This window comes from Syngnathus floridae, chromosome 5 (genome assembly GCF_059516105.1).
Source record: "Syngnathus floridae isolate MCC-2025c chromosome 5, RoL_Sflo_1.0, whole genome shotgun sequence".
NCBI classification, from domain to species: Eukaryota; Metazoa; Chordata; class Actinopteri; order Syngnathiformes; family Syngnathidae; genus Syngnathus; species Syngnathus floridae.
Genome location: NC_142417.1, coordinates 11,987,640 through 12,000,641, shown reverse-complemented (window position 1 = coordinate 12,000,641; position 13,002 = coordinate 11,987,640). Strand labels below are relative to the sequence as shown.

The following is a 13,002-nucleotide window of genomic DNA, read 5'->3' as shown; positions in this document are numbered from 1 at the left end:
AATTACATAAATTGCACTGAAGTGCTAATACTGATAAATTTATAACTGGATTCTTCGAAATACATTTAAATTAAAATTGTGTGGGTGCTTGCAATGACACACACATGCATACTTTAACTCCTTCAATTTTTTTTAAACTAATTGCCTTCACCCTTTGGCACATTACTCATCACAAACATTTACAGTGGTAAGGGGAAAAAAAACATGCACTCACGTCTACAAATACATTTGCTATTTATGGATTTGTTTTCTGTAGCGGAGATAGCGCTTTAGTTCAGGGCGGAAGTGTGATGTACATGTTCTTACCAGCAGCTGGCTGAGCTCCATGAAGTCAAACATGTGGCTCTCGTGCATCTTTGCCAGCTCCTTGCCAAGTTCAATAGCCTTCTCCCACATCTGGGAACATGTATACTTACTCACTCACTTACTCACTTAGCAAATGGCTTCAAAAACTAACTATTGATAAGCAACAGTGTGTAACTAGGCTGGACAATTTCAGAAAAAGATTTAACTGTGACAGATGTTGCGATTTAGGTTCAACCGCACCAAACTTAAACTTAAGGGAAATAAACGATGCAGAATCTGATTGAATAATGACACAACGAAGAACCTCAAGCCGATAAATGAAATAGTGAAGCTTCAAGAAATTACGCAAAGACTAAAATTAAAGGGCGACCTTAGCACAGTGGCAGTACTAGCAATACTCACCTTGCCTTTGTCCAAATAACATATGATCTCCTGGAAAAGTCTTTCTTTCAACTCCTGTTGTGTCCACACATGCTTCCCATCTCGAGGAATCAGATGAGGCGCACAGGTTTTGTCAGACCACTGGTATAAAATCAATAGTTAAGATGTATAAGTCTGTAAGCGCGACAATGCTTTAAAATGTTAAAAGTGAGATTTGTAAATGACACCTCAAGTAATTCAGCATGGAGCAGCAGTGTGTAGGAGGCCTCTGTGTAATTTTCACAGTCCAGATGTAAATCCCGTAGCTTGTACAAGTACCTAATTATAAGAACATGTTAAAAGGCAGCATTTAATCAAAGCGTCAGATGTCATACCTGACTTACCGAATATAAATGTCTTCCCTCTTTTTTTCCTTGTAGAAATTCTGAATCAGAAAGCACACTAACGTCATGTCAAATAACTGCTTACGTGCAAGCACAAACGTGTGAGGATTTTTTTGTGAACACACGAGTGGGCCATACCAGCACATTGACAGTGCAGCTCATGCGATGCTCTGGACTTTCATCGTGTGTGATGGTGCGGTATGCCAGGAGATTCTCCAGCAGGCTGCTCAGCAGAAGCGCCAACTCCTCACCTGACTGTGCCAGATATCTATGGCGTCTGCAGTGCTCCAGTAACCTGTTGGTCCACAAAGTAATTTCACGAGATGGCCTGTAAGAACCCTGAACCCTCTATCTGAAATTTTAGCACATTGTTGTCATTAATGCAGGAGTTACAATAATTGCAATGTAATAAAATATACAAAAACTAAAATAATACAATAATAATTACAATAAAAGGTTTTTGAGGGTGGGCTAATTCTTGGACATTGCACCTTCAAAGAATATCTGAAAGCCACTTGTGTAGAGTTTCAGACCAAATATCTATCTATTCAGTTAATGAGCAAAATTGAGATAAGTGACCAAAATTACGTTTTCTCCAGCAGGACTTTGTACTGCTCATCCCCTCGACCTCCTTCAACTTCTTGATCCAGTCTTGTTATCAGCTCATTTTCGAACTGGAGTGAAAAAACACACACACACACACACACACACATACACACACACGCTTTCTTGGTGAAAAGATAAAAAAGGATGGTGGATATACAGGCACTTAAAAGCACAGAGTCAAATGGACAACAAGTGATGTAACACAAATGTGGATGGTATTTAAAGAAACACACAGTGCATAAGATTGGAGAGTGTACCATTTCAAATGTGCGCCCGGGGCTGAAATTGTGCTCACACTGCATCATATCGAAAAAGATGGGAATTGTAGCCTTCCTCAGCTCTGGCTCAGGCACCAGAGTGACCTCCAAAATAGGTCCGACCATGGATGGGATGAACTTCATTTTATGGGGACCTGAAGGATAACAAAAGATTAGCCCTCGGAAGAATACAAGTATGATTTGAGAAGGCAATAAGCTGCATCTTCATCTCACAACAAACATAGGGAAATTTAATAATGCTGTAAACAAAACAAAGTACAATGAAACCGAACAATAAAAACATTGTCTTATTACTCTGCCTGCATTACTGGCAGGCTCCAAATAAATAATTTCACACAAATATATGATAAAAGACACAATATTAGATGGTCATAAATACTCACCAAGATTGTACCACATATCTCTGATCTTAAAGCCAACTGTCTTCCTCATGTCACCATATCTGTAGCAAATGTAAATCAGTTTAGCACTTGTTTTCCTCATTAAAGGTAGAATTGAACTTGTTTTCCGATAGACATCTTTTGAAATGGGCCATGCGTTTCGATACATAGAGCAGATCTATGAAAACGAAATTAAAGTGTAGTTGCTCTATCAGTGGTTGTCAATCACGCATTGATCAACTCGTCAAAGTTCAAACCACTGACATAAATGTGTCAAGATTAGAAAAACATTCCTCATTCACACTTCTTAAAAAGTGTTTGAAGTAAACTCCAACCCACGGGTATTGGAACTTTTCTCCCAAACTGTCGCTTGTTGTGAAATGGGTTGAGTCACGCTGTTCGTACTCCCAGTTTAAAAATGGTTTAAAGATTCTTATACTCCAAACATCATTTATTTTTTATATACTTTTGAGTCAAATCAAAGTTCTGACATCAAAAGAACAATGAATGAATAGCTGAACCAGCTCTTATTTCATTCAAGGCTATTTTATGTATATTTAATACATAACCAAGAAGCTCCATTTGTAAATATATACCTCCTTTTTATGTGTGCAAATAGGCTGGATCAGATAGACTTAAAAGAGACTTAAGTGAGTAAGATGTAACATTTACTAGCAAGCTTAACCACTCGTTTACCTACAAAGTAGAATATCTCCAGTGTTGTCTGTAACTTCTAATATACATTTTGTCATATCCAGTCTCTTCAGTTTCGAGTTATTTCAGTACCACTAACGATTTGTATTTATTTATTAGCTCACAGTACCAACTATTTTGTCCCTGTGAGTAAAAGCTACATGGTTTATCACTCCTCTCATGGTTGCTGTCAAACCATGGTGTCATGTTTAATATTATCACCATGGATAAAACTATAGCAATGTAGATTGTGTGTCAGCCACTGAAACTCTGGTTGAAGTTGGGACGGGACTAGATAAGCAAATTGCTTCCACCCGCCTCCCTTTTCAGCAAGTCATGTCAAATGTGAAATGGAACTATAACAAATATGTTGTGCACTTGCCGGAATAAACAATTCAAAAAATATGTATATATACGCATATATATGTATATATATATTTTTTTTCAGCAAAAACAATGAAATTGGCGCACCGTGACAATGTTACTAGGTGAGTGTATATTTGCAATGCAATTGGTGAGACACAATCATAAACTGCATGAATGCAAAAATCTCACTTGTTTAATATCTTGTTGCGCTTCTCTTGAGAGAAGGACTCAAGTTGCAGTGTCTTATGGGTGAGGAATGCTACGGTCAAATGAAAGTAGCTATTCCACAGCTGTGCGGGATACAAAGGTTTAAAATATTATACCACACAAAGTCATACATTGTAAGTTTATGTATGATGAACAAAACATACCTGTAGTTCAAAATGTGCTTGGTCTAAGAAATACGTGTTGAGGACATCGGAATACTGGTTTATGGCCCTTAGGAAAACTTGCATCTGCACCAGGTTCATAATCATCCAGTCAGCAGGGAATACCTCTCCCATGAGGTCCTTGAACATGATGAATGTCTCCATGAGGAAGTCCTGATGATAAGAGAAGCTTCATTGTAAGCGCCAGGTGAAATTCAGTTAGCTCGAAAAGACAGCATTGCTGTATGTATGTCAGGCATTCATCATGTTCCGACCACTAGCGGGCCCACTGACCTCGTCATGTCATTCCCATCAAGTGCATGATATGTTTACAATCAATATTGTCTCTAGTAGTTGAAAGTGGAATAATGTCCATTATTGATGGGTATCTGTGAGGTGTACCGCAACTAACAAGGGCAACACCAAGACACTTACAATGATATCCTGTCTTGTCTTAAAGGTGCCAATATAGTGGGCATAATGCACGTCATCCATCTGCTTCAAGATAGCCGTCATGCAAGATAAATAGTGGCCCTGTAACAGAGAAGGTGATTTGTAACATTACATTCATTCACAGAAATTCCCCTGACAAAAAAAAATATTCTGAGCACTTTGTTCTATTCAAGCAAACGTTAACAAGTGTATAGGAGGGGTCTTTAATCCTGGGCCTCAGGGTTTGTTATGTCTCCCTGCTGCAACACACCTGATTCAAACACCCCAAGGACCAGGATTGAAGACCCCTGCTGTATAGTTTATCTTTCCCCTTTAAGAGAAAACATTTAGTTTTACTAATGTCTGCACTTCTCAAGGATATATTCCAGCAGCAACATCAAACTTACAATGAGGGGGGATGATCTGTCCATGCCTATGACAGTGCGATTGACCCTGCGAAGTAGGCGCTCCATTATCATCTGAACGTGTCCCCTGGTTGGACCCTGCACAAATGTAATTTGTTTAGTATGAAGTACTGTAGTATTACTCAATTTGAGTCCTCTGGTATCCATCATAAATCAAAGTCGATCAATGAAATCCGGTTTTGGTACAAAATGGACACCCTGGCTTGAACATGTAGTACGTTATGTTCGTGATGAGCAATAAAGTCCAATGACAAAGCAGCACTTGAGTTCAGGTTGGCTGTCAGGTATTCCTCCCACTCACACCAGTCCAGATCTGAACGGCAACTCTGCAGCAAGAGCGCTCTTCAGAACCCCCTCCAAAGACTCCTACAAGGGCAGTTACTCTGAGCTGCTGTTTAATACAAATACAAGCGAGCCCGAAATTATTCATACCCCTGGCCTGGGGTATGAATAATTTCGGGCTTGACTGTACAAACTAAAGTCAAAACCTATAAAGGGAGACAAGGCTATCTTTTTTTCCACAAGGCTGAACCCCATTGCACAGGTACCAAGCCAGAGGCCAACAAATTCAAACTCGCTCCCTGCCGTTCCACGTCTCAAGTTTTAATACGTAGGCTGGACTGTGGCCAAAGACTGGGACCTTCAGTCTTTAGCCACCGCCCATCTCACCCAGCAACGGATCATCCCGTCCCTAAAGGTGAGAGTCTCGGAAGGAGTCAAAGAATAGCAACAACAAAAGCGAATACATCTGGTAATTGTGTTCATGTTAGTACTCCTTCAAAAGGAAACACATTTTCGAACACACGAGCGTAAATGCTTCTCTCTCTGCATTCACAACCACTTTGTATGTGTTTGAGAGTATAGCACAAAATGTGAAGCATTTGACTATTTAAGCTTTTCTTTCATGTCTTTTATCTGCATATCTTTAAATCCTGCCCATGTATGCCTGTAATCTTGTTTTGACAAGATGCTTCTGTTATTGTACCCTGAGGTGCCAGTCATTTTGATCTGTTAGTGTGACTATTTACCACATCCTTGCGATCCACGATGTCCAACACAGTGCTAAGCAGTTGAACACAAGCCTCATAGTCAGGTTTACTGGAGTGATCATCCAGCTGTCCACTCAGCTGGTCATTGACAAGTGGCAGAAGCACATCTCGACAATCTGTGGAAACAAAGCAGAGGGATGTGGTCAGAGTATGACAGGCTCCATTTTGAGTCACGGTGGGGCCTGTGACAAAGTATTCTGAGCCAAAGGCAATCATTTGTGTTTTCAATGCATCTTGTGTAAAATTTCATTATGTGGCTACCTGGCTGCATGAAAAGGTCACTCTCCACCATTTTGCACATACAGCCCAGCTTCTGACGCACGAGCTGAGAGTCGGGAATGCTCTCAATAAACTTCGAGAGCAGAATGCTGTAAAATATGAGCGCACTTCACTGTCTGTGTTGTAATTGGCACAGAAAAACACAGTTCACGTAATGTTTTGTTAACCTTGCAGCAACAGTATTCTGAGAAAAATTGAAGAAATAATTCACAATGCAAAAGGCATTATTACAAGATGTGCAGCCCCCCTTGAGAATTACCTTAACTCCACAGGATCAAACACAGACTGGATGTCATTAATGATGCTGGGGAGATATTTCAATATTGCTCCCTGAAAATACATAGTGCAGGGTGTCAACAAGGTGAATAAATTTAGCATTGTATTATTTTACTGACAATTTCAGGAGGTAGTGTATATAAAACTATGTTGCAGATTATTGATTTGCTAAAGCGTCCATGCATTTTCATTGGCTATAATTTTCAATGTTTGGAAGCGGCGTATATTGCGTGAAATCTTGTGTCAGAACACTGCACACTACACGAGTGAAGTTCTGTCGCATAGCTCAGTGGGCCGCAACTCTAACTTGACAAGTCATACAGTAATGGACTGCTATGTTAACCTATAGCTTTTGGCAGTAGTAAAAAATAACTATACAGCCCAAACCTTTATTTTCACTCCCTCGTCAAGCGGTCTGTCCATGAGAGTGTTGAAAGACAGGAACAGAGAGCGAATTGAGTTGAAGAAAGCATCCCCGTCTTCACTGTTTCCATAGAACCTACAAAGGTGGATCACTTTACAAGCTAATCTTCCAAATTCAAAGTCGGAGTGAGAGTATGAGTGCCTCTCAGATACCTTAGGTAGAGGATCCGAGACTGGACAATAAACCTGAACAAATACTTGAGAGCCTTGAGTGCCGCATAGAGATTCTCAGTAAGGACAGGCTCCTCCGCATGACCCACATAGTGGTTGAGCACCTTGGTAAGCTTCCTGAAAATGCAAATAAGGTTGACTTAAGGTCTTATGAAAATTACACTAAAAGGTAGGTGGAGAAGCACACAAATCACGGGTGTCATTTTGCAAGGCGGTAGGGACTCACATATAAGCCAAAGTGGCACTGAAGTGTTTGTTAATGTAGGTTTCAAGGACTGGGTTAAAGTGCTGGAATTTGATGTCACCAATCAGTGTGATAATAAAAACCTAGAAAAAAAGAGAGACCTCGTAAAAGGCTGAAGAAAATGCAAATGTATCATGATGAAGTGTAGCCTTGCCAAAAGGTAAAATATGTCAACTGCAGCTCAAATACTAACCAAGGCGTTGAACACCAGTGTGTCATAGGTGTCCTTTTCTGAAGTCTCCATCATGATGTTGAACAGAGCATCAAGAGTATCCTGGAGAAACTGTTAAAAAAAAAAAAAAATCCCAACGCACATTATAAAAATCCCGTTAAAAATGATCTTAAAATGGCTATAATTAAATAGTGAACGTGACATAAGTAGCGCAGAGCACCCACTTTAACAATCTCTCCGCCTTCCACCTCCATTAGCCTCTGCAGTATCTGGTCAAGATCATCTGGGTTAGACCGCCAGTTCAACAGGCCGAGTAGATCAACTAAAGATTTGTGAACACATCAGGTTCAGCTGTTGAACTTTTCCAATGTGAATCACATCAAACCAGCAATAAATCTCAATCTGTCCACAGTATAGAAGTCACAACACCTCAAGTAAATTCATTCAATGCGGCATCGTGTGGTGCGGAGCGTTCCGATGTAAGACTAGTTTCACCTTCAAAATGACTTGTGAAAAAGAAATCTTTTGATTTATAGACAGACAGAAATACCGTTCTGAGTGAGTTTCGTGGAGCAAGTAAGTGTGGAAATCTGAAAGCTGTCCTTAGTGACAGGGATCGTTCCTGAATGGTGGAACTGCTTCCCTGTTTGTTTCTCCTTCTCCTCCACTTCAGCCCAGGTCCCTGGCAAGGTCAGATAAACCTTTGCATCATCTGCCCTTTTCACATCAACCTACGAAATTCACAAAATAAGGAATGAGTCTTGAAGCAAACAAATCAATGGATATTTAATTGCATAGAACTTATCATGGAGCATTCCGTAATCAATCAATCAACAAACTGTCATTTGTGCACCGACTATGCAATTTATTTATGCAGGTGTATCGATGTGCTCTTTCTTTTAGATGAAAGTACAAATTTTAGAAACCACCTTATAGACGATGGGTTCATGTTTTCCGTCCCTGAGTGTCGTTCCATCTCCTCTCATTAGGCGGACAAATGCCATTCCAAAGGGTTTTTCGGATTTGTCCCTAGCTGAAGGATACAGAGGAGCAGAAGATGAGCTCTACGGTATTTACCATGGTGGAGGGATTACGCGTGGGTGATTGTCATACAACTCAGTCACACAACAAGTCGTAGTGACTCACAGTCCTGGGAGGATCTATGTCGAAACATCACCCTCAGGTGACAGCGGCACACGTCTTCAATGGGAATTGTTACCTTGTAGAGAGCAGACAAAAGCAGAGCGATTACATTTGCAAAATACATGATTGTATTTGCAGTTATATTATCACCACATTCTGGCTCGGCATCTCTCCTTTAAAATTATTTCATTGCACTGGGCTGTACTAAATCCTTTTCGCAAATTAATTGAAACCATGGGATGTCATGTTCAATGCTGCATGTGGGACCATGACATAAGCTTACCTACCTTCACTGTTTCATTCCAACAGGGTTGCTTCACTTGGTAGTATATGACAGACTTGTACTCTGTAATACCATCATAACCAGCCCCAGGAAATATGGCCTTCTATAAAATGAAAATTGGAATTAACATTTAGGCTTTGCATGTACATACAAATTAGTGTCACTTGCACTGATGATAGAGGTACATATAACTAATAAACCCAATGTATTTAAATAAACAATGGCATCTTTATATATTCCACATTAATCAATCCAATGTATTTAAAATACTTTAAAATGAGTGGACGTTAACGAGAATGACTCCAATGTTTGAAATACTGCACTTAAAAAGAGGTTCACGCACATTACGCTATTTAAGACGGCAATATTTTTTCTGTATTTCAGATGCTGAAAAAAATATTTAAAATTATTAACTCGAGACTTGCTGCCTTTAGAACAATTATGTTAAAAAGGACATAATTATTGGTCATAATGTAGTACATGAAAGTAGAACTTTGTATTTCTTAAAATTACCAACTTGCCTGTTTTTATAATGCATATGTAAAATGTGGCAGTGGTGTTTCTTTTCCATTATTACCCATTTTATGGACTTGGTTATTTTAACAATGACACACACATTCTCTCTTCAGGAGGAGGATGCAACCCAGGAGGAATCAGTGGCTCTGGTAGCAGTGCTCAGTGAAAGAGAGATGCCTGCAAGAATTCCATTTATAACTCACTATGTCTCAATCATCCTTGAGTGTCAGGTTGTAATGTGCCACAACTCTTGCACAGACTTGCTTGTTTGTTTGTTTGTGTTCTGTTCACACTAATCTATGAACCCCATTTGAGTTCCATTTGAGTTTCTGGGAGAAAGCAGCTCAACCCCAAAGTGGAGGCCTTGAAAGTGAGCTTGTGTTTGGTTCTTTGTTTGTTTATTTAGTATGCCTGCAATATTTGATTTTTTTTGGGTTCCTTTTTAATTCTTATGTCCGAACATGTGCAGATGTTTGCATTGTTTCTGCAATGTCTCACTTGTGAGTGTGCAGCATTCCACTTAATAAAGGGTTGAAGATGTATTTGTGTGTTGTGTCAATGTAACAAAAGCATGAAGGAAATACTTTTTTTTCTTAGATGAAATAAGTAGTTCTAAGTAGCTATAACTCCAGTGGTAACATTTGAGTAAAGGAGACAAGTACTTAATACAGACAAGTTGGTTTGAGTGCATTTAACTGAATTAAATTCAAATCACTTGTGTTACTGAAACATCTGAGTCTCTTGGTGATCAGATATTTCTTTATGCTTAAATTGTTTGAGTTATTCAAACCCAAAGACATTTTTGCAACTCATTTCCTCAAACAGATTGAGTTGCTCCAAATTTAAAATGTAATAATTTGATTAATAAAATACAACTGAGTTCATGTAACTTACGTGGTAACGTGAGTGAAAAAGACAAATACTTCATTCAGAAGAGTTGTGTTGATTCATTTCAAACACATTGGGCTGAATGCAACATTTTAATTCCAAGTTGATTTCACTTGTGCTACTTAAACATTATGAGTTACCTGTAAGCTAATCAAACAGTTCTGTTCGCTTATGTGAATCTTTGCAATCGGTTTCCTAAAACCATTTGAATTGAAACAACTCATCAGGTTTTGCAGTGCTAACATGTGGTATATTTAGGGGGACAAACGAAATCAAAACCAATTAAAAGGAATAAAAATGAATCAGTCAAAAGGCAGTCTGTGGAATATGTCATCGTACGTGGTTAATGACAATTACCAATAAATATTGTATTAAATATTGAAAATCATATTAGTAAAAAGTGCACATTTTTCCCTGGCCAATATTACCTCCATGGCATTGCCTTCATCATCATGCACGCTCAGTATGACCTCCACATTCTTGGGCGTCTTCTTTTTACCACGGTCAAATTCTCCTTGCAGCAAGGTTACATAAATATCATTCCTCACGTTACCTGGAGGAAGGAGAATAGTTGATCAGGTAAATGTGCCAACAATTTATGTACCCTACTTGCTGCTCTGTAGGCAATTTGAATGAACATGGCCTTACAGTATGTAGAACAAACATTACAAGTCACCTGGGAGGATGATTTCTGGGAAGCCCATTTTTCTGACGATCGCTGTGCTACGGTCCACAAAATGTGGATAGTCCTTCCTGACCTGTGCAAGATCCCCTGGGAGCAGTTTGAGGGTCACAAACAAGCCTGCCAGCAAACATGAAAAGAAAATCAATGAGGCAGACACCAAAACATATACTGTGGACATTCACACATGATTTATTTTACAAAATGTGAATTTAGCACAAACTCTAAAATCACAGGGGATAGAACCTATGTGAGCACTTCATTTTACCCTGGCCTTTGTGGTTGACCTCCCTCGTGGCAATGACTTTGTTAAAAACAGCAGTGAGTGGCTCATTCTCTCCTATGACTCGAGATGGGATGAGGGGAGATATGATGAGCTGCCTCTGACGGATGTAGGTCTCCATAGCTATCCTGAGAATGTGCAGAAAGTGGAAATAAGAAAAAAGGAGTAACACAACCACAAATCTGATAGCTGACAAACAAATGGTTTAGCAAGGTTTAGCAAAGGCAATGCATCCAGTGGTAAAGGTTTGCTTCAAAATAGCTTTCTGTTCGCTGACAGGAAAAAGAACAGCATAACTATCACAATACAATACTACCTCAATGCAGTAAGTTAGGTCACTCCAAATATGTATTGTGTCAATTATGGGCCGGGCTTTAGAAGGGCAATCAAAAACAATCATCCAAAGTTAACAGTGTTCATATTTGATTTTATTGTCATCAGCAATAAAGCTGAAATTTGTAGCATTAGAGCTCTGCCACGTACGAGGCTGTGTCATTCTGTGTTGCATGAACTAATGACATTGAGGAGCAAATGTCCTCATTATTGCACACAAAACACTTATTTACAAAATTAATTAGCAAAAAGAAAAGCAAAAGGCTGATGGAACTGTTGAGGGTTTTTTTTTTCTTCATAAAAGCTTCAGTTGTAAAATATCTAGAGATGGTTTACCTGTTTTACACAACACAACATTGTCCTGAAATCAAGTTCAATCGATACTTAAATAGACTAAAAAGTACTCTACCTACACTACTGCTGTATTAATATGGCGCTTGTTGGCATTATACACAAGATTTCACAATATACATGTATACATTATAATACACGCACACACACACACAGTCCACGTATGACATCATCATATCTGAATGGTAAAAGGTGCAGTGGAAAATAAATGCAGTCCAGGTAGTTTGAAAAAATATTCAGAAAACGGATGGACGGATTTCAGACCTCTCAGTGAAAAGTTGAGACATTTTCATTCTTTGTATTTTGCCTTTGTTTGATCAAACATTGTGACCAGAGCAAGGCAAAAGGTTTTCCAGAACATTTCCATCATCATGTGACATTTTAATAAAGTTGACCCAGTCAAAGGTACAAAAAAAGCGACATCAAAAGACTCACTGCTGAAAAGGGATGAAATGCTGTTTGTCCTCATCATCTGTTTTGCCATGAGCGATATCTGTTACATCCATCACTGCAATCAAACCAAAGCATTAAAGACGTCCCCCAGTAGCCTTTGTTGGATGCAAATAATTTCTTGTGTATAACACAACAAAACAATTAAATATGGAGCAAGTGGAAAGACTGCCACACATGGTTGTTAGCAGCATTCAAAATAGCATTGGTGAAAATCTCATTATTTTTCCCCATCAAAAAATCTTATTCAGATGTTTTCCTTTTTCTTCTTAATTTTTTATTTTTTGACACAAACAATGATCCAAGGGAAACTTTTTTTTATTATGTTAATGATTGCAAGACAGCCACTGTTAGAATTGTGACTGGAAGTAGTAGTGTGTTTGTGTAGGCGTAACATGACAAGCTAGAGTCTACAGAGATTAGGCATCAAGTTTGGTGTCTTTTTTAATGTACAAGATGCTCTAATAATATTATACATAGCATACAGGCATCATGTTTGGTGTATTTTTTTAATGTACAAGATGTTCTAATAATATACATAGCATACATAAACCTTTTTGCAACAATCAGAAATCTAGGCGGCAGGTATGAGAATTGTGACAGGAAAAAATGTGTGTTTAATTGAAACTTCCGGCTGCACACACACAACAGCTTTCTTTGCCGCCGTGGAGGATACATCAGGTTTTATGTGGGCTTTTTGGGCCGTTTATAGCCAACCATTCTGATGTCTAATTTACTGAGAAAAAAAAGCATAACTGTCACTATGAGTTACGCACAAAGCCAATGATGGATAACAGCCCAAGAAGCACAACGCTGATCTGTCTGCTCGTTTATGCTGAGA

General features: G+C 38.9%; 1 protein-coding gene across 1 annotated transcript in view; it reads right to left on the bottom strand.

The window, feature by feature from the left end:
• The window catches only part of dock5 (dedicator of cytokinesis 5), a 30,890-nt gene that overhangs the window by 6,411 nt on the left and 11,477 nt on the right, over positions 1-13,002 (bottom strand). Inside the window, exons 11-38 of the mRNA XM_088375998.1 lie at positions 12,147-12,219; positions 11,013-11,155; positions 10,739-10,864; positions 10,491-10,615; positions 8,663-8,761; positions 8,379-8,451; positions 8,162-8,265; positions 7,783-7,963; positions 7,457-7,554; positions 7,254-7,343; positions 7,043-7,143; positions 6,799-6,933; positions 6,610-6,721; positions 6,206-6,276; positions 5,929-6,035; positions 5,647-5,783; positions 4,601-4,696; positions 4,197-4,295; positions 3,765-3,935; positions 3,583-3,683; positions 2,338-2,396; positions 1,934-2,088; positions 1,659-1,744; positions 1,209-1,365; positions 1,071-1,111; positions 915-1,005; positions 709-828; positions 307-396 (exon numbers count right to left, since the gene is read on the bottom strand). Coding sequence (XP_088232124.1) covers positions 307-396; positions 709-828; positions 915-1,005; positions 1,071-1,111; positions 1,209-1,365; positions 1,659-1,744; positions 1,934-2,088; positions 2,338-2,396; positions 3,583-3,683; positions 3,765-3,935; positions 4,197-4,295; positions 4,601-4,696; positions 5,647-5,783; positions 5,929-6,035; positions 6,206-6,276; positions 6,610-6,721; positions 6,799-6,933; positions 7,043-7,143; positions 7,254-7,343; positions 7,457-7,554; positions 7,783-7,963; positions 8,162-8,265; positions 8,379-8,451; positions 8,663-8,761; positions 10,491-10,615; positions 10,739-10,864; positions 11,013-11,155; positions 12,147-12,219 — 3,041 coding nt within the window. The remainder of the gene's footprint in view (positions 1-306; positions 397-708; positions 829-914; positions 1,006-1,070; positions 1,112-1,208; positions 1,366-1,658; positions 1,745-1,933; positions 2,089-2,337; positions 2,397-3,582; positions 3,684-3,764; positions 3,936-4,196; positions 4,296-4,600; positions 4,697-5,646; positions 5,784-5,928; positions 6,036-6,205; positions 6,277-6,609; positions 6,722-6,798; positions 6,934-7,042; positions 7,144-7,253; positions 7,344-7,456; positions 7,555-7,782; positions 7,964-8,161; positions 8,266-8,378; positions 8,452-8,662; positions 8,762-10,490; positions 10,616-10,738; positions 10,865-11,012; positions 11,156-12,146; positions 12,220-13,002) is intronic.